The sequence below is a fragment of the Centrocercus urophasianus genome, unplaced genomic scaffold (assembly GCF_019232065.1).
Source record: "Centrocercus urophasianus isolate 14NV4802_14NV808 unplaced genomic scaffold, USGS_Curo_1.0 seq_1262, whole genome shotgun sequence".
NCBI classification, from domain to species: domain Eukaryota; kingdom Metazoa; phylum Chordata; class Aves; order Galliformes; family Phasianidae; genus Centrocercus; species Centrocercus urophasianus.
Window position 1 is genome coordinate 2,203 of NW_024884434.1, and position 21,085 is coordinate 23,287.

Here is a 21,085-nt window from a genome sequence, read left to right on the forward strand (position 1 = left end):
ATTACAGTGATGTGAAAGCAAAAAGATGTTGGGTTTGGTAGATGGAAGTTGGGCATGACATGGGCTCTTGGAAGAAACTGAATATCTGGGAGAGCAGAAATAGTGAATTTGGATGCTAGGACTCAGACAACCACATCTTTGCAGATGTATTGCTCATCAGCTCACCTCTGATAACTGCTATCAGCCTCAAAGTACCCTATAACTTTGCTGCAAATGTTATAACACAACTTAGAGGGTGAACATGGACTTTTAAAGCAGCTGTACCTCCTGATTATGGAAGAAGCCTCTCTCTTTCTTACTGTCCCTCAGTAACTCATCTCTTCAGTTTTTTAATAGACAAATGTCTCACAGATCTTGAAAAAGAGCTGTGTCACCCTTCAACATTTCCTCTGGGACAGTCACTTTGTCTCAGTTGACCCACAAAGTTTGTTATATTCCAATCTCCTCTTGTTGAAATTGTCATTTTTCCCCCCATCAAAATGTGTAATTAACCTCCAAGAAAATTTATCAAGGGTTCTAGTGGATTCCCTGACATATATGAAGGACACAGTTGGCCAACAGCATCCTGCCCAGACCCCATGTCCAAGCAGTGCTCTTCTCTGTGGATGTGTTTGGGGGCTGTTCCAGGGCTCAGAGCAGTGGGTGTGAGATGAACATCCCAGCCTCCTCCAGTCTATCACTGATCTCCACAATGGTCCTAGTATGACCTACTGCTGCTGGGGAATACCTACAAGTCTGTTGTCCTCTTGTGGTTGTCCTTCCATTCTTTCCTCCAGGGATTCGAGAAGCTCTATGGACAAGTTTCCTTCCAGATCATCTTCTGGATGTGGTGAGGGCACAGAGAAACTCTGCAGAAGGTGATGGAATAAATACAGCATAATCTTAATGATTACCAGAGTGGAACATGGAAAGCAAAGTTTCAGGTACTGAAAGTGATTCATGCAGAAATCCTTATCCTTTCACTAAATTAATTTTTCACTGCAGTAAAATAGAGGAAGAATCCACAATATTGCAAAGGGTTTGTCTAATCAAGTTCTTCAGAATGTAATCCCTTTGCATCTATTTAATCAGCACAAGTAGGAATGTAATTAAAAGTCACTGAACAGGCATTTACATACATTGCTGAGAGACATATTTGTTCCTTTTGAGTCTCCCTCCCTCCTTCTCTCCTCAGACTCCAATGATTCAGGAGTGTTCCCCAGGGGCTGGTGCTCAGAGTCAGAACCATCAACAGATGGACCCTGCGGAGAACAAAGTGACTGCTTTTCTACGTCAAGACCTAATCCACAACACACTGCTTTACCCACATTGCCATTCATTAGAGGCCCAGGACAAACCTGGAGAATCAAGTTGCCAAGGTCTCTCTTGCACCTTATTTGGGAAATGCCAATGATGTTGGGCTGTGGCATCCAACAAAGATCCCCAGTGGGTCAGGGGGCTGCTCAGGGGCTTTGAGGTGAATGTTTTGTCTCTTCTCACCTTAAACCCCAAACCAGGTCCTTAGAAAGAAGCGTTCAGCTCCTTCCCACCCTGTCCTGGACAAACAGCCCAAGCCATCTAATTATACCCCATACTCCCATTCATAGTGGCAGAGATAGTGACAACATTTATGAAAAACCCTGATCATTAAGATGAACAAAACTTCCTTATTGTCATAGCTTTGGTGTCTTTGAATCCCAAATCTGGCTCCAGGCTTGCTGGTATTTGTTCATTTTTGGTTTCTTGGTACCTCTGATGCAAATAAACCTATTGGTGAACACTTCATTCCCCCTCAAGGCCCTAAAATGTTGTCATCCTGGTTGCTGTGATCTGAAAAAGCAAGATCACAGTAAGATCCTGGAGCAGAGTGAGGATGAGCCTGCCTTACCCTAAGTGCCTGAGCAACAGGTCATCATTGAACCAACCACAGAGAAAGACAAATTCACCATGAGCTGGCTCCAAAAACTCCCACATCTCTTGTGCTCCAACTACAAACAATATTTCCACCCATGACTAACAAGGGTTTATGGTGAGTCACTGCTTGACTGTCATAAGAGAAGATTAGAAAAGCCTCACCACAGCTGCCAGTGATGTTTTCCAGACTATCTTTTATAAGACTGTCTACTATGGGCAAATTATGACCCAGGACTTGTCCTGCAGCTATGAGAGGTAGCCTGGATACAGCTCTCTATATTTATTCCTGGATGTGTACTGCAACATACAGGAACTTGGGTCCAGGATGGAGATGAGCCATAACATCACTAGTAAATTCCTAATTTCCATAACAACAAATTATCTGTTACTTGCAATTGCCAAGGCTGTAGGCAATTAGATTATCCCTAGAAATTAGCACGGTTACTTGAGCAAATGAGAGCTATGGAGTCATGGCAGGGACAAGAAGGAGCTGTTGAGTAGAGGGGAAAGGAGGATGAGGGATGAGCAGAATGCATCACTGGAGCATGGACTGGAAGCTCTGGCATGCATCAGAGGTGTGAGCTCTTGATGTTATTCCTGCAGAAAACTGAATGGACAAGAGCACAGATCTATGACTATACCTCATGAACTCTGCTGCTTGTTCCCACCTTAGGGAGTCCTTCAGACACCAGCACCCTAAATGGAGTGTCCACTGCCAGACTCTGTGCTTCTTCTGTCACCCCAGTGCTGGTCAGGACATCATGGGAATTATCAACTGTCAATGAACCCTGCAACATCAAAAAAAACCCAACATGGTTTTGTGTGACCATGACAAACACGATCTTCTAGGAACCACAAATGAAAAAATACAGATTCTGATGACTTGTTTCTGCCCATCACCCTGGCACTCCAGCAGTCTCTGTCCCACATGCTGGTCTTCCTCTACCAAGATGGAGAGAGTAATAAGCAGTCCCTGCTCACCATTTCATAGAATCACGGAATCATAGCATCAGTCCCAGCACAGAGTACTGAGGGACAACACCTGTCATTGATCTTCATCTGGACTTTGAGCCACTGACCTCTACTCTCTTTCCAGTTTAGAGAGAAGAATGCTATTGGGGACTGTGTCAAATGCTTTACTGAAGTCCAGACAGATGATATCAGTGGCTCTTCCCTTGTCCATTGCTGCAGCTATGCCATCGTAGGCCACTAGGTTGGTCAGGAAGGCCCTATTCTTGGTGAAGCCATTATTACTAGTTGTCCTGTATCACCCCTCTGTCTTACGTGTGCCTTAGCATAGCTTCCAGGAGGATCTACTCCATGATCTTCCCCAGCACAGGGTTGGCGCTGACAGGTTGTGGTTTCCTGAGTTGTCCATTCTACCCTTCTTAAAAATGGGTGCACAGTGACTTTTTTTCCAGTCACCATGGACTTCACCTGTCCACCATGATTTTTCAAATATCATCAAGAGTGGCTTGGTGACTACATCAGCCAATTCCCTCAAGACTCTAGGATGCATCTCAGTGGGATCCCAAGTCTTCCTACCCAGGCTATTCCGTGTCCTTTACTTTTGAAGCCAACCTTGTGATCATTTCTTATGTTTTCAGCTGCTTTGCTCTCCAAATCCCAATTCCAATCCAACAAACCTTCCTGGTGTGAGCCTTTAGCCTCTTTCAGATTAACATGCCTGCAAGTCACTATAAACCGGATGACTGAGGTGACCTTGAAGCCTTCATTGTCTCATTTCCTTCTAGGTCTGTCCATGCCCTGAAGATGACAAATACTCACACCATGTTTGGGTGTGTATGGAAATGCCTGCTTTCTCCTGGAGGTCTTAGAGCTGCCCAAGTGCTGCATCAGCCAATCCAGCCCCTCCTGTAGGATCGCGTTGGAGAGGTGCTTCAACAATGCCAGCTGCAACCAACAGAGGCCATAGTTTATTGTCACTCTCCCATCACCAAGAAATAACAGTGCTATAGCCAACCTGGAATGATGACTGATGTGTTTCCAAGAGGGTAACAGAGCATTTGGCCCTGAGTGCCAGCAGTTGATCTAAATGTAAGTGCTTATGGCTTGGGCATCTAGGAATTGACTGATGGAAGTTATGCAATGGCTCTCTCCATTCCAAATAAATCCCCCTACACTTGATTAGATAAGTCAGATCCTCATCTCCCTTACTTACTTCTCCAGGGCTTACAATAAGGAGCTGATGGCGATGAGCTCATCTATAAAGGTGTAGTTAATGAGACACTAAAAGCTGGGGCTCATCACAATTACTGAGCTTGTTGACTGCCATGAGACTGGAATGACACCATGGCTGTATTACACACTAAAAAGTGTGTACACTGTGATTTGGGTTATCAGCAAAGGAGAAACCCCAACTTCATGCTAAAGATAGACAATATGACCAACATGTACAACAGAGCCCTGTGGCTCTCTTCTTCTTGGCTTTGCAGATGCAGAACTGAAGTACACTTCATACAAGCTAAGCCAAGTGGTAGCACCAAGCTCTAAGTGGGTATTTTCTAAGATCTCAATTTCACATGGGCCTCAAAGCCCCCATTTACCCCATAATGGAGCAGGAGCGAAGCTGACCAAGAAGAAGTTACATTCACATGGGAAGTTGTAAAGTGAAATCTAATAACCCTGACTTCTTGTGAGTGCCAGTGATGGACTGGGAGGTGCACATGTCATCTCCAGAAGGCCACAGGGGATAGGTAGAAAAGTTATTAGAGTAATCTTATCAGAACGAAAGTCAGAGCATTACCTACCTTGATACCATTTTCTTCAAAAAGTCTCTCCAGATCCTGAAAGAAGAAAAAAGTGTAAGAATACAACCAAAGCTCTGACTCAAAGAGCAGCAGAAACGTCCCCCTCTGAGCAGGAGCCTGACTTCAGTGCTCTGGGAAGCACTGGGTGTAAGAAAATGGCATTTCTCAAAAGACTGAACACAGTGATATCTTTCCACTCCAACCTAGGGAGCTAGTCTTGCAGGTGGTGATGGCTAAGCCTGGTGCATTCATAAGGTCTCCTCTGATATCCTGAACACAGGCAGAGGGAAGGTGTTTCCAACATTAATATCTTCTGTAGTTTTTATTTTCCTTACCTTCATTTCCACTCCTTTTCCTGGTGGACCAGGCTCTCCCTTCAAACGAACAAGAACAATTCATTACTTATGACTGGCATCAAGAATGAGCAGAGGTCACAGAAATCTGGCCCTTGCTTTGCTGCTAACCTGCTCCATTACCCCAAACAAATCCCTTTTGTTGATTCACAGGAGGATTTAAAACCCACCCTGATAAATTGGCTCCTTCCCCTCCCACCAGACACAGCTAGTGGTTGTGTTTTATAGTGCAGGGATGGACCAGGGCATTGCCAAAAAAAATTCTTGGAATGGAGCTTTGCACCATCTCCTTGGCTGGGGGAATGTGTTTTGTACTGAATTAGCAATGTTTCCCACCAGAATTATGCAATTCTTTATTGAAAGGAGGGACAGATACCTGAAAACTGGTCCTCAGCCATTCCTAATATGTAAACAGTGAAATCTGGATGGTCCTTCACTGCCACCAATGCTGCCACTACATTAGCAATTGTGTGGAGATGGCAGCAAGGCAGAGGATGGGTAAGTTGCTCCCAAGGTTGGCGGTCCCCTTTAGAGGTGGCTGTGGTCCTGCTGGTCCTTCACACTACCACATTTGATCTGGGTCAAAAGTCTCTGATAGGTTTAAGTGTGGACTTCCATATGCAAGTCCCAAGGACAGGTTGTCTATGGGGCCGTCTGTGTCTCCTTGCCATCATCCATCATGATGTGTATCTTCAGGTGAGTGATCCTGGGCTGCTGACATGGATGAAATGCCAGATAAGCTGTAGCAGCTTTGGATCTCCCCTGGTAGGGGAAGGAGCTCTGATGAGACCGGGAGCTGAGCTGCCTCTATGATGGGCTTCATTTCACTGAAATCTGGTTTCTGCATTGACAGATTCCGGTGGAATGAAGGGCATCAGGAAGGCCCTAGAAGTATATCTCATCCGGCTTCTGAACATCTTCCTGCCTAAATATTGTATATTTACCATATGGAATTGTAGAACTACAGCATCACTGTGACCACAAGTTTACAAGCCCAACTCATGACTTTGAAAAACCCAGCATTCTGGGGAATAAGAGATCTGAGATAGGTGTTCCCTTCTGGCCAACCCAACCCAACGGCACCAATGCAAAGATCCTTCCATACATCTGAGAACATACCTTTGGGCCTGGAGGACCTCTTTCACCTTTCAAACCATCCTTCCCTCGATCTCCCTGTAAGCCAGCAGGAACATATTAGTTCTTTATCCCCTCTAAAATTCACAGTGATCACTGCACATTACGGTGTTTCCCATGTACTGGCCTTAGACTAACAACATCCAAATCTTCGTCCACATGGACCAACCAGCCTTTTCTTCCAACTATCTCACTGACTCACATAATTAAGGAAAAATCAGGAGTATCTCTGTTCTTCACTCGAAATACACTATTTAGGTCCCTGAGAGGAGTTCCCATGCCTGAGACCTTTTCTATTGATTCTTTTCCCTGATAACAACTTTGGTTAATAATGCCATTACTGCCCTTCACTGATGCTTCCATCTGTGCTGGATCCATTCTATTCAATAGAATAGGACCCACTCAAGCACTAGATAAAATCTCCTCTTACCCACTCAGAAGCAGAGCTATTGCTATAGCAAGAAAGCTTCTGTAATAGCAATATACTTGTTGTATAGAAAAAACACCGGAGTCATTTTGGCATCCAAATCATCTTATTAAGCCAAACAGGCGAACTTCAGAACCTGAATGTATTCCCCTAATTACTGAGTTAACTCGTTTGCCCTGCAAAAACACAAGGGTCTTGGAAGGAGAATTGATGTTCACCTTTTGTTGGAATCTTCAAAAGCGATACATTAATTTTGAAGTAGCTTTGCTGTTGAAGGTGGGAACAGCAAGAATTTGCTTATGGAGCTTGAGAGTTTCAGGATGTGTTTGCAGACTTTGTCTTATAAAAGTAATGAAGCCACGCAACATCTGAGAAATGCAAAATAGTTACACATTCAGCTTCAAGACAAATATTTTTAAGCAAAATACCTTTTCCCCTTTCAGGGCGATGGTATTCTCCAGAGAAGACATCTGCAAAAGATGGAAGAAACCTGGTGAAGGAAGATGTCTCATCTCCATGTGCTTCTTATCCCAGATAAACCATAGGCACAAAGCCAGCAGCTCGACCAGCAATGTGAGCATGTTGTGTTTGGGCTCAAAACAAAAGGGAGCCAGTGAATCCTCCTCCTGCTCATGTATCAGAGATTCAGGGTGGTTGTGATGTTGGTATCTGTGTCTACGTTTCCAAAGTTCAAGTTCACAGCCAGGTTTTATTCTCTTCTGTGTCATGAGCTTCTTGCATGACCAATGATAAATGATTTGGAGTGACATTCATTTGACCACATGCAGAGGAACTAGCTGTACTGCTTTATCTCTTCTGATAAGGCTAAGAGGTAAATTGCTCTACAGCATAAACTATATGTTCTGGCAGTGTGTTGTGTTCCCTGTGGTACCCAGGATTCATGATAAATCTCAAAAATGAATCAAAGCATCCTTAAAGTTGGAAAGACCAATAAGATCATCTAGTCTAATCATCAACATGTCCCTTTCCTGATGCATAAATATAAAATGCATAAGTCAGCAGAAGAAGGCAATACTCACAATACTTCCAGGAGTCCCAGGCAGCCCAGGCATACCCTGTGAAGATACAATACCCCCATAAAAAGAGTGAGTGGTACAATTCAGCATTTTAGCCACCAAACAGACATTCTATCATGCAAGTTTATAAATGAGAATGTGCAAACCTACAGAAATCACCCTTGTGTCCCTTCTCTCCAGTAATTCCCTAGGAAGGGGAGAGAGAGGCAGGATGAGAACAAGCTGTGGCAGGGGAGGGGAGTCTCAGCATCTTCTAGCTGGCACAGCCTTCAATAGACTAACAAGCCCTTCCTTGAGCAGCTAAGCTAATAAAATCTGGAATTCACCCTCACTCCTGCAGAGGAACTCTGATATTTAATAAGGGGTGTGACTGTAGCCTCTTCCTCAGCAGGTAGGCTCATTAGGGTCTTTCTCTCTCCCATTCAGTTGCTCATTTTCACAGAGTTTAGAAGCATCACATCCTTAAGATCTCTGTCCCTTTGTTAACCAGTGTTTTCCTAAGCTGTTAGAGGGAGATCAGACAGAACATAGGTGCAACTGCCCTTTTAGGATTTGCCTTACATCCTTTCCAGGTTCTCCTGGGTCGCCTTTTATCCCCTGCTCTCCAGGTCGTCCTGGGAGTCCAAGTGGACCCTAATGAGAAAAGGTTCAGAGAAACTATCAGAAAGAGAACACATCCAGCAGTTCCAAAAAGGGAAGCAAACAAGAAAAGTGCTCACCGAGGCAGAAAATTATGATAACAACAATTATTACCCTCATTCCTCTCTCTCCTGGTTCTCCTGGGGCACCAGCTTCTCCCTGAAAAAGAGAAGTAGAAGCTTTAAAAAGCCTTCTTTGTTCAAGCCTGAACCTTCACTGGTGGTACTAATTTTACTGCACTTTCACATAGAGAAAACATTTTAGAAGGTGAGAACCAAGCCCTACTACTATTCCAATGGCTCCAAAGCATCTAAGGTCTCCTCTTTGGAATTAATGCTTTTAAAGTTGGTACCAAGACAGCCCTATGGAGATCTGAATTATAATTAACCAGGGTTGATGTTTTGGATCTATCCTAGTGTTGGAGTAAATGGAGTTGAAGGTATATGGTAACATCAGACTACTCATATCCATGGAGGAAATGGAGTAATTTCCACCAGACCCCACTGTGAGTTGTTGTAATCTGCTTTCTGCTGCTGAGCATAAAGAACTATCTCCCAAATGAAACATGACTTGATTCTTTTTGGCCTTTCTTTTTCATCCTTTAGCTTTAGAAGATGAAAAATCAAACCTGAAACAAAATAAAGTCACAGGAAATATAATGAGTAGTCTTCTCATAGTCTCATGTAATTCAAGGGCAAGGCAACAGAAAATAAAAAAAGTAGGAGTTGGCTTCAAAGCAAATCAAAGGGACAGGTTTTGCAGATGCTGCTCAACTAACTCATGCTTAATTAACTGGAGAAGAGATTCTGGGCTACAAGGAACTTCACCCTAAGTGCTACCATTCTCCTACACTGCTGTACCCACTGCAGTCATGAGTGAGGCTGTTGTCTTTGGCACCTACACAACCCCAGAAGAGTTGGAAATCCCCCTGATTACCTTCATCCCAGAGATGCCTTTCTTCCCTGGTTCTCCCTAAAACACAATGCAAAAATGCTAGGTTACATTTAGCCTTGTAACCATTTTATTTTCACTATAATTTCCTTTTTTTTTTCTCAAGTCTTCTCTTGGTGGTCCTATTCCACTTGATGCTCAGGCATCAACTCAGACCTTTGGACTAAAGGAAAGTCTTCAGTGACTAATGGTAGGAGAGGTTTACCTGAACCCACCATGAAGCTCTTGGGGAATGCCACCTTGATTGACTGAAAGAGGGATCTATTGTACTGTAAAAACAAAATAGTCAGGGCTGGTGTGACACCATGGTCGTTCTTGTACTTAACACTGATTCAACGACAAAAAAAGCTCACCATGTTGAATAGCAAGTCAGTTATGGTGCCGTGTGCTCATTTCACTTTGACCAAAGGTAAAGAGAATTCACCCCAAAACAGAGCCTGAAAAATACCCTGAAAAGGATCCATCTTCTCATTCGCTGTGAAAAGACAGAGCAAATAAGAAGGTGTATCCCTTGATGAACAACCCATCATGCCTAATTTGAGGCAGCCTGCCTAGACTCATGTTGCTGGCCACTATTGGGCTAAGACTTGTCTCTTCCCCTCCCCAGCCAGACTTATGTAAGATGGACTGGTCCCATGTTGTCTCTTGCTCCTAATTCTGCAAGGGCATAACCTAGGGTTGTTGGCTTGGCCCAGTCTGTATCAGCATAACCATCCACCTGTAGCTTCTACTTACATCTTTACCTCTTAGGCCGGTCTTGCCTGGTTTCCCAGGTAATCCTGGTTCACCCTTCTCTCCCTTCGGACCTATTTCCCCCTAAAGAAAGCAAGGCAGTTGTTACGTTCCTCTTGTGTATTTCATAGTGCTGTCATTTTAGACATCACGGGACAGGCTCCTGGCACAATGGCCGTGCAATTGCTTCCACACTGCTGGCTGAAGTTTGGGCTCAGAGTATCTACCCTGCACTGGGAAAGGCTGTGTTCTGCTTTTTTGCTTAGCAGGCCTCGGATGGAAACATCCATCTTAAAATTGGCCCATTCAGATCCCACAAGCAGCCATTGCTCATAAATTCTACAAGACACTGTTTGTAGAATTTATGCCCTTTGCCATGTCATCTTGTCATTATTTACCTGTGCAAGGCTCTGTGCGTCACATGGAGACTCCAGCAAAGCAGGATCTATTCAAACTTTTCAGCTTTTGAATGCCCCTCACATCTTGACTCTACTCCCACAGCAAAGATAAAACTTCACTGACTCAAGTTATGTTGAGTGACACAGATATCAGTCATGAAACAGTGCTGCAATCACTGCATCATGTACTCACCTTGTAACCTGGTCTGCCAGACAAGCCTACGTTTCCCTGCAGAAATAGACACTATTAGTCACATGGTCAGAGTAACCAAGTAGGAAAATTTCAGATAAGGGTCCTTTGCCATATCTAAAGGGTCAGCATCAGACTTAATGCTGCAAAGCCGCTCCTTGATTGCAGGTACTAGCAGATGGAAAAGATTAGTATGATGCAGAGAAGGAGAAACCATATGGTGTCCCAGGAGAGGAAGGGCTACTGCAAGCACACACTGTCTAGATGCATCTGTCTTCACCACTTCTAAAACCATTGACTTTGATAGAGGGTGGGGATCTCAAAGATTCTGAATTTTACAAGTCATTGCTGGAGTAAATCAAAATGGACTATTAATATTCTCATAGGAGGAAACACAAACTCAACCCTCACTAGATATTAGTGAACACAAGTGGGAACCACCAGATTCTTGCACCTTTGACACATAAGTCAGGAAGATAAAGGTCAAGTTTCCTTTCATAGAATCATAGTATAATTAAGGTTGGAAAAGATCACTAGGAACCTCTAGTCCAACAGTCACTAAGCCCATCACCATCATGCTCACTAAACCATGTCAGGACACAAAGCCATTGGAAATTTTGTTCCCCACAGAGTTCCCAGATGATCTTTGACTTTCCATGCTTTCTTCTAGAGTCAGGAGTGTTCTGCATTGCCTTCCACAGTTGGGTGCAGACTGCTCCCTAACACATGATCAGCATGGGAGCACCAAAGACAGATTGACAGTTCAGCTTCTCATTATCAGTGTGGTATTAATTTGATGATGACTGGCCTTCTGACAGCCATTGAGCTCATATGCATGGAGGTGATTGAGAAATTGTTTCTGATTTGTCTCCTTAGCAGTTCCCTATTCACACCCAGTGTGTTGCCCCACTTACCCTGTCCCCTGTGTCTCCCTTCAGCCCTGGTTGACCAGGAATGCCAAAACCTGGACTTCCCTGAAAAAATCAATGACAGTGACATAGTGTAAACCCTCTGTCAGTCTCACCTTCCTCTGTATAGCTATCACATCCTTCTCCACTCCCAAACACACTGCTTGCCACCTCTAGGAGATGCTATTGTGGAGAGACAACTTTCACTGAAACATGGCTTGGGAAACCCAGTGTCTCAATTTCCCCATCTGAAATTTGCACACCTTGGCTACTATTCTTCAATTGCCTTTCATTAGTTGTGGAGACACTATCCCACTCCACTCTTCATTCATGGTAGCATGCCCTGTGCCATATTAATTGTTAGCTATCTCTAACCCATTATCACTTTGCAGTCCCAAAAGGGCCAGCCTGATCCTCCTCCTTGCTACAACTGTTGGGAATTATTTGCTAATGTTGTGCTTGGTTCTAAACAAGATGCAAGGGGAGATGATGCAGTGTCTTGCAAGAGCAGCTTCCAAACTCAAGACATGAGTCATAGAATCATTAAGGTTGGAAATGACCACATCTAGTTCAACCATCAATCTAAAAACCAAACCACATCCCTAAGTGCCACACCTACCCCTCTCTTGAAAATGTTCAGAGAACAAGAGCAAGTATGTTACCTTCTCTCCTTTGTCTCCTTGTATTCCTTTGTCTCCTTGTGGTCCTGGGGCCCCTGTTGGTCCAATATCTCCCTATGTATGAAAACAACCCAAAAGCTAGTAACATCATGCAGGAAAACCAAGCCATTTTCAAGTGGCTTGCTAAAGCTACATTCTGCACTTTCAATCCACTCTGAAAATCCATTCTGTTGGGAAATCTATCCAATCCATCCATCCATACCATTCATCCTTCCATTCAGTCCATCCACCCCATTCCTCTTTGGGTTTCTATTGAAGTTTTCCCTTTAGTACTTGGGGCTTCTACACAACTACGAAGTGCTATGTGGATTTAAAGTAGTATCAAGCAAGACAAAATTCAGGCCCAAGGTCATTACCTAACATCATTGAGACTAAAAGAAGAGAAATATTTTGATAACCACTATTAAGCAGTCTGGAGAATAAAATCAATGAATGGAGGTGACTCCAACATTCAAGTTCAGAGAGAAGGGCAGAACTCGTTATCTCTAAAGGGCAAGGGAAGTATGAAGATAATTTCATGAATGCCAGGAGTCAAAAAGCCAAGAGGAGTTTCTCCTGCAGTAAATACTCCTTGCAAAGATAAGAGAGATCTTTTATTTCTCTGCAGATTGACATTATAAAATATAATGAATTATAAAGAATAATAAAAAAAAATAGATGTTTTAAATACTCCAGGCCCTGTACAACCACAAAAACTTTGCAGAAGTGAACAATTTGTGCTGCACTATAGAGCAGAGGCACAATATGGCCAACAGTCAGGGAACAGCTCTATCTCAGGAATCACTCTCATTTGGGAAATTCAGATTCTTCCAGTCATGGAGAGGCCAATCACTGGCTCAGAGCCTCAGGTACTTGGGAACTCTCTGCCATTGGACATGCTTTCTAAATGGTTGAAGGAATCTGACCTGGTATTGAAGTTGGCCATGTTTCAAGGAGGAGGCAAGACTAGAGACCCCTAGAAGTTCCCTCCTGCCTCATCTATTCTATGGTTTAATGTCAATGCCTTTCTTGTCTGGATAGTAACTTCTGTGTGTAGGCTGGATCTGTGCTTCTGTGAACTCTATGTCCTAAAACTAGCACATGGAAATACCAAATTTCCCCATGGACTAGAGACAGAAGGAGAATGACAGGCACAAAATGTTAATAAAAGCAAAAGAATTATCAGCAGGGCAAGATTACCACTATTTTTCCAACTTCTCCTCTCCCATCTATCACAAGGGATATATGATTCAGGCAGTGAAACACAGTCCAGCCCTCCCTTTTTCAGGTAAAGTTTTATCTAAATTTCAAGCAGCACTAATTAGTGGACTTACCCTGACACCTTTCTTGCCTGGTGGCCCCAAAACCTGAGGATAAAATAAATCACAGAAGTACCCTCTTATTTAGGCAGTAGTCTCCCTTTCGAAGAAGAGGCTCATATGGCCTCTTCCTAAACAAGATAATGTCAGCCTTGCTATGGGATAAGAAACGCATCACCTACAGTGGATCATAAAATGCCCAACAGGGATACAAGCTAAACCCCAAATTCAGTGAAGGTTGTGACAGAATCCCACCATCTCCAGTAGGTTTTGGGTCTAGGGATGAGACTGAAGGATCATTCTTATCAAAAGGGTAGTTGGCAAATAGCTGCTTTAGCCTGTGCTAATATACACCAAGGACTGACCTTTGGACAGCAATGAATCTTCATGTCTGTACCATGACCCTGATTTAGGGACTATAAAGCTGCCTTTCTACCTTTTGTCTCTAAATCAATTCTGCCAATGCTACTCTGAAATAAACCAGCAGTGCATGCCCCTGATCATAAAATATCATGCAGGATGCACCAGTCTGTCTTGGTGATAGGTCTCGGCAGAAGACATGGTTGAAGGGTCAGGGGTGAGGTCTTATAGTTTTCTCTGAAGTTTAGTGGGACACATCTGCCTCAGTCCTTGGTCTACTGGCACAACTGTTGGTGGTGCTCAATGGCTATAGCACAAGAAAGGCTGTAATCCACTCAGAGTTACACCCAGAGCTGGAGCGCCTGGAAATCCTATGTTCCCTTGCAAAGCAAGATGACATAAAGTGAACAATCTGGGGCAGTGCTCATTTTTCTCCTCCATACACTCCTGAAATCAACTCAAAACTCAGTTTTGCAAAAGAGCAAAAGAGCAGAAGAGCAAAACAGAGCGGAGATTCTGAGCTTCCAGGGATGCTCACTTGACTCCCTGTTGGCTTATTCTCTGTGTAGCCCCACCATAAACACACCTGACCATGCCTACAAGCTGCAGAAATTCAAGACACCTTCAGCTGAGCTAGTCAAACCTATTCTCTTGCTATTTGACTTACTTGGACTCCCTTCTGCCCTGGAGGTCCTGGAAGTCCCTATAAGACATCAAAAGAGAATTTCCACCAGACTGAAAGCAGGTTCAGTATTTTCAATATGTGGGGTATAGTGTAAGTTATAAGTCCTTGGGTATGGGTAACATCACCAGTGACCACCCTAATAAGGTTTGCTTTTCCTCAAGAGGAGTCCATGGAGCAACTGGCCACAGGCTCACGTTTGTGTGGACCAGGACTGTGCAATTCAAAGACATCTTTGCTATTATGAAGAGCAATGCATGAACAGCAAGCTGGCTGTTACTACTTGCAATGACCTTACATTTTATGTAACAACCCTCCTCCATTTTATGATATATACAAAAACAAACAAACAAACAAACAAACAAACAAACAAAACCCAAAAAACAAACCAACAAAAAATGAAAACACAGCAAAACAAAGAAAAATATTTTGTTGAATGAAACATTTCTTTGGAGATTATTTTTTCCTTCTCTTTTCACATCTCCTGAAAGTATGGCAAGAATTTATTTTGGGTTCAAGGTGAATATTTTTGACCTTATTTGACCTAAAGTGGATATTCTTGACCTCATCTGACCTGAAATAAGTTAATCGGCTCAGATTTAATTGGTCATCATCTCAATGCCTGAGCTACTTGTAGAAGGGGACATGCAGAAAGCCATACAACCTGACTGTAAGAGTTTGCACCTCCAAGAGCAATAAGAACCTGGAAGAGTAATAAGGTGGCTTATGTACCAACCCATGCCTGGCACCCCTTGTGCTGGGGAAATTCAGGTCTCCTGAGCAAGGCCCGTGGAAATTTGGTGTGCTGGGTTGCAGTCTTGTTCTGGTATCAAACATCTATCCAAGGACATCTTTCTGCCCTCTTGAGTTCATTCCTGATCAGTCCTTGCTATGCTTCATCTACCTATGGTTCACAGCAGCATTGCCAGATATGGACTGGAGATACAGTAGTCCAGACCTTTGCCTCTGACAGCACCAGGACCCCCAAATCCTTTCTTCCCACAGCCCTCAAGCCTTTGAGCAAGCTGAAAGAATTGGCCAAGCTAAGGTTTCCTCTTTCCTCAACAGCTGGAAAAGATGGGCACTTCTTACCAAGACAGTGCATCTCACTGCCATTCCAGTGTCTCCAACATCCCACAGCAATGACTTTTATGGGTCAGTGACTTCCATGGGTCAATGACTGCACAGAATTATTTCCATTGCTTTTGAGTAAGAGACCCACGTTTCTACAGCGTATGATGATCATTAGAGCTGGTTTCTTTCCTTGGCACTTTTAGTGCCAGGCACAGTGACTCAGGTTCAGTGTTTTGGTACCTACCTTTGGTCCAGGTACTCCTGGAGGGCCCATCACCCCCTTAAAAAAAAAAAAGAAAAAAAAAAGAAAAAATGAAAGCTCAGACTTTTAAACTCTCTTTCTGTATTCCTTTCCATTTGCAGCCACAGGATGTACCCACTAGGGGCAACCTACAGAAGAGGTACTGGAGAAGACTCTGGAGACACTGAACGCTCCAAGGGGATTTTAGCAGAAATCTCACAGCAAAATGGCAAACCTACCTGCTGTCCTTCTTCCCCCTTTGGGCCAGCAGTGCCAGGAATGCCAATTCCTGCCGTCCCCTGCAAGGTAAGCACAGCATTGTGCACACAAGTACCAAATGCTAAACTGCAAAGTATGATACATCCTATCCTCCCTGCAGTCTGCTTCAGAGCTCTGTTCTTAACCATCCTGCTGAGGAGCAGGTGAGAAATTTGCTCTCTAACCATTTAGCTAAGACATATGTCTAGCCAGTAACCTCAGACAAGGCACACACAATGATTTGGAGAAGAGAATTAAAAGCAAAGATGTTTTCAGGGACTACTTGAAGCAGTCCCATCCAGGGGATAGGAAGCATGCAGGGCTGGGAGGAAGCAGGAACTGCAGAGATCTTCCACTGGTGGAAAAAAGAGGACAGAGAGAAAACAAGCGCTTGGATGGAGAGGAAGCATCTACTCTACCATGCACAGACTTGAGCACATATGAGCTGGGAGTAGAGAATGGGGGAAAATCCCTATATATCTCCACTTTATTTTCACATTGATATTACTTTATCTCAGCTACTCTTAAATCCCTCTTGGGATGATGGATCTCACAAGCATCTGATAAGAGTAATGACCTTTTCTCCCTTTTCTCCCTTTGGTCCAGGCAGTCCAGGGACACCATCCAGCCCTACAGGGCCTGGCAAGCCAGGTTTCCCCTGGAAAGGAAAATACATTATCACATCTTTCTTCTCTCAAACTGTTTGTTACCAATCATACTAAAGAGAAGTCTGCAGAAACACAAGCAGAGAAATATATTTCCTGATGTGCCTGTCTTACCAGTTGCTTTGCAATTGAGGATTTACAGAGATGATTATGTGTACTCAAGATGTCCCCCATCTCCCCCCCTCCCAAGAATGAGTTATGGATGATTGGTCACTCAGGAAGGGAAAAATAGAAATGTTTGTTTGCTGTATGGGAAGATAGAGGCTGGGTACTCATCTCTCAAGTTTGAATTATTTGTACACACTTTCCAAACTGGCCATGGTTTCTTTATCCTTAGAAGCTCCCCATGGACTATTTCTTTTCTTGTGTCTCTCTTCTGATGCTGAAAATATCCATGTGGGGTTTCTTGTGTGAAGAGTCACCTCCTTTTTGTTTGTCCCAAATCTGCCACCCGCACAGTCTGTTTACCATCCTACACTTTTGAGCCACCTTATTGCCCCCTCTGGACTTGCCCCAGCTCTTTTCTGTCCTCCTGAAAGGGGGAGAGAGTTGGGATGTGGGAAGGTGCCAGGCTGCACTCAGCTGCTCCATGGGTAGTACAGGCACTCAAGGTGGAATCACTGCCACTTTGGAGTAGCCTTGATCATGTAGCATTTTCTATTGTCCATCAGCATGATTGATCATGTCAAAGGGTTTGTGGTCATTGTGAGCACAGTAATGGGTGTAGTTCTCACAGGTTTGCTCTGAGCCATGAGAACATGTCCTTGCTTTTAGTATAATGAGTGTCTGTTTTGTTCTCCTAACATTTTCCTTTTGGTTATTCATAAGTGGGGGATCAGCAGGATGAAGACTACAAGGCAAGAAATGCTTAATTGGTCCTGCTTCTTGTGCCAGTCCTCATCAGCAGATCAAAGCATCTCACAGTGGTGGCTGACATGAGCTGGCAGTAGATGCTGTCCCTCCCCACCCACCCTATGTGACAGCTGGTGTTCCCTGGCCAGTGCCCCCTCCCATTATGGCCAATGGCTCTTCCATAGTGACTGACCATTGATGGACAACTCACCGGCTCTCCCATGCCTCCTCTGTCCCCTTTGATGCCATTCCTTCCACGAGGGCCCTGCATGAAGCACAGAACAATCTTACATTTTGTCCCACTGATCCTTTCAGGTCTGGTTGGATGTCTGGAAAGTATTGAAATCAGAACCTATTGGGTGAGTTGTAAATCATAAAAAAAGAAGATTGTCATCATACAGTAACATGAAAGTCAATCTCAGGTACTTACCCTGAGACCTGAATCTCCTTGCTCACCCTGAAACACAAAAAAGACAAGGAGTATTCCTGCAGGATAATAATCTCTCTGCATTTAGATCCTGGCCAAAATCTCCTGCAGGATGACAGCCCCAGAGACCAAAACTTCCCACTCTCAAAGGAAATTGAGCTTCATTAGAGGTATCTGCTATCTTGCGTGGGCCAGACTCAGCCTGAAAAATTTATCAGCCACTACACTTGGGATAGATAAGAGGGGAGTTCAGGTCTCTATAACTCTTCTGGGACTTTTTGACACATTTTATTTATGCAGTTTTGGCTGTGCACAGCACAAGTAATCCTGGGTATTTCACTCCAGCTACTGAACAACCTTCATGGGGACCTAGAGTCGTAAACGGATATTGGGAAAACATCTTCTCTGAAAGAGTGGTCAGGCACTGGAACAGGCTGCTCAGGGTTGTGGTGGAGTCACTGTCCCTGGAGATGTTCAGGAAACATGGAGATGTGGCACTGAGGAACATGGTTTAGTGGGCAACACTGGTAGTGGCAGCACATGGATGGTTGGACTAGATAATCTTAGAGGTCTTTTCCAACCTTAATGATTCTATGTCTTAGTGGCCACTGAATCTGCTTTCATGTCAGACAAAGCTGACTATATTACAAGCTCCATTACTGATCTCCACTGTGTTGAACAGCAGGGTTCTGGTGGAAAGGAAAGCCATGCAGAGTTCATCCCTCTGTGTCTCAGTGAGATCATCCCATGATGGAGAGAAGAAATGTGTGGTCTTAGGGCTCTCGAATAAGCAGAGTATCTAGAGGTTCTGGATTAAGGCAGATTCTCCCTTTCTGGGATGAGCATCCCAGAGCTATGGTGCAGATAGCCTTGCTCACCTTGATGGAGATGCCTGGTGGCCCTTGTGGTCCTGGTAAGCCGGGTAAACCCTGTGGTCCTGCTACCCCAGGAACCCCTGGCTGTCCTTTCTGTCCCTGTAATAATGAAAACCAGGGGAAATAGAGATGTGATCTTTCCCAGATTCTTTGCTGCTCTGTCAGTGCCACAGACTGAAGGGAAAAACACTCACAGGTGGACCAGGGTGCCCATTTCGGCCAGGAATCACCTCCACTCCTCCTAAGACATAACCAGGTTCTCCCTGTGAGCAAGGAAATAAAGATGCACATTCAGCTGTGTTGGGAGATCCAGGCAAAAGAGGACATGGCACAGCCATACAGACAGCTCAAGTGGGTGCAAGGAAAGAGTAGAAACAAGTATTTGGGGACAAGGGAAGGACAGGACAGCTGCTTCTAGGAACTGCTTACAGCTGGTCTTGAAACCTTACCTTTCCATGTCTTAAACATGTACAAACAGGCTTATTCATAATGAAAACTCTCAAAAATGCAGAATGACTCAACCAACAGATACATGCTACTGCAAATATCCAACTGAAACATGCCAAGGACCTGTGATAAGAACTGAGCAGTTTTCTCCATGAAGACATTAAATATCTCCTAGACAAACTGAAGGACAACTCCCACAGATGATGACTAGAGCTGTTACGTATAACTCAGAAGTTCATATGCACCAAAGATCCCTGTGCAACTGCTCAGAAACAAGAGATCACAGCAATATACGAGCTTTTTTTGCAAATAAACCCAGGAATGAAACTCACCCTGTCACCTTTTGGCCCCACTGGTCCTGGATAGCCTGGAGATCCCTGGAATTAAAAATAAATCACGAAACATTAAACCACAAAGCACCCACAAAATCATCATTGTGAAATGATCAAGCTTTAGGTTCCCTCTGTATGATGATATTCACTACATTCAAAATACTTACAACATCACCTTGGATGCCAGGGAGACCCTGCAAGACAGGAAAGAGAGAATTGAAAGTCATGCTCACTTCTCCATTAAATGCCATTCTTATGGGGTTTGCTAAAGCAAGCACATACCATGAGTCCAGGGGGACCAGGAGGACCTGTTCGTCCAGGTCTGCCTGGCAGTCCAGGAATGCCATCCTTCCCAGGTAGACCCTAAATTAAAAATAATAGCCTGCAAGTTATGGCTGCAGACCTGCCAACCTGAATATCTGAATGCATCACTGGCTTCCTGCACTGCTTGAGGGAATCCTCAGCTGCCAGTAAATACAAACATGTAGAAGTTCCTTTTTGCCTGATTTTCAAAGCCAGCAACAGAGCAAAAGAGCAACATTTATTAAAACACCAGCATAAAAAGATCTGAAGATCTCCTTGTTATTACTAATCATTTAATTGTATATTAATTAACCAAGCAAATGAAAAGGGACTCACCCTCTCTCCTTTCTCTCCCTTCATAGTAAACCCATATGGGTCATAACCTCCACGACCTGGTGAGCCCCTGGAGTTCTTGAAAGGAAAAGGAAAATGGAAGAAATGACCTATAGATTCAGCAAAGGATGGCAAATAAAACCAAACTAATGTGACCATGAAACACAGGCTAGCACATGCCTTGTTTACAAAGCAGAAGTGAGGGATAAGCTCTACCACTACAGACTGGTTCCTATCCTCACTAAGGGATATAGTTTAGTGATGGGACTCAGTGGGTCAGGTTGGTGGTTGAACATAGTGGTCTTGAAGGTCTTCTCCAATCTAGATGACTTGAAGATTCTATGTATTATTTACATTCCTGTGAATCGGTGAAGGAATTCTCACCTTTAGACACCAGGGACCACAAGCCTCCACTCCTTTCTGGATGTCTGGTTCAGCTGGTGATGGATCGGGGAGGTGTACTTTGTTGTCTGTATCATCAAATGGCAATTGCTTGTCAGCTTCAGGTCTGGCAACCTACAGCGTGGAGTTTGGGTTAGACTGGTGATCCACCAGGTTTTGGGCCAGACATCACAATCAGCCCTCAACATGTCTCAAGAGATTACTGTGCTTTCATGTCGCCAGCCTATTCACTGAAATAGCTGTAGCACTGTTAGAGAAAACCCATCATACACATCCTTACCAAAGATCCATAAATCAGAATTAGGAGAGGGCAAAATGTTTATAATACATTCAAATACTTCGGCCCTGCAGGGGCTGTATGTGACAAAACATTTGAAGCTCTGTTCTGTCTTCCCCAGCTCTACTGCCTTGTTTTCAAAGTTT

At 43.9% G+C, this 21,085-nt stretch overlaps 1 protein-coding gene across 1 annotated transcript in view; it reads right to left on the reverse strand.

Moving 5' to 3' along the window:
- Positions 1-731: 731 nt before the first annotated feature.
- LOC122156524 (collagen alpha-1(VII) chain-like) overlaps positions 732-21,085 on the reverse strand; it is a gene marked incomplete at its 3' end in the record, with an annotated part of 45,509 nt that continues 25,155 nt past the window's right edge. The window contains exons 25-55 of the mRNA XM_042811294.1: positions 20,645-20,776; positions 20,264-20,338; positions 19,907-19,987; positions 19,792-19,818; positions 19,625-19,669; positions 19,040-19,108; positions 18,849-18,944; positions 17,974-18,000; positions 17,755-17,808; positions 16,604-16,684; positions 16,008-16,067; positions 15,772-15,807; positions 14,439-14,474; positions 13,427-13,459; positions 12,096-12,167; positions 11,440-11,499; positions 10,529-10,564; positions 9,941-10,021; positions 9,191-9,226; positions 8,369-8,413; positions 8,177-8,248; positions 7,771-7,802; positions 7,619-7,658; positions 7,007-7,048; positions 6,137-6,190; positions 5,000-5,038; positions 4,665-4,700; positions 3,682-3,807; positions 2,562-2,681; positions 1,119-1,241; positions 732-848 (exon numbers count right to left, since the gene is read on the reverse strand). Coding sequence (XP_042667228.1) covers positions 732-848; positions 1,119-1,241; positions 2,562-2,681; positions 3,682-3,807; positions 4,665-4,700; positions 5,000-5,038; positions 6,137-6,190; positions 7,007-7,048; positions 7,619-7,658; positions 7,771-7,802; positions 8,177-8,248; positions 8,369-8,413; positions 9,191-9,226; positions 9,941-10,021; positions 10,529-10,564; positions 11,440-11,499; positions 12,096-12,167; positions 13,427-13,459; positions 14,439-14,474; positions 15,772-15,807; positions 16,008-16,067; positions 16,604-16,684; positions 17,755-17,808; positions 17,974-18,000; positions 18,849-18,944; positions 19,040-19,108; positions 19,625-19,669; positions 19,792-19,818; positions 19,907-19,987; positions 20,264-20,338; positions 20,645-20,776 — 1,983 coding nt within the window. The remainder of the gene's footprint in view (positions 849-1,118; positions 1,242-2,561; positions 2,682-3,681; positions 3,808-4,664; positions 4,701-4,999; positions 5,039-6,136; positions 6,191-7,006; positions 7,049-7,618; positions 7,659-7,770; positions 7,803-8,176; positions 8,249-8,368; positions 8,414-9,190; positions 9,227-9,940; positions 10,022-10,528; positions 10,565-11,439; positions 11,500-12,095; positions 12,168-13,426; positions 13,460-14,438; positions 14,475-15,771; positions 15,808-16,007; positions 16,068-16,603; positions 16,685-17,754; positions 17,809-17,973; positions 18,001-18,848; positions 18,945-19,039; positions 19,109-19,624; positions 19,670-19,791; positions 19,819-19,906; positions 19,988-20,263; positions 20,339-20,644; positions 20,777-21,085) is intronic.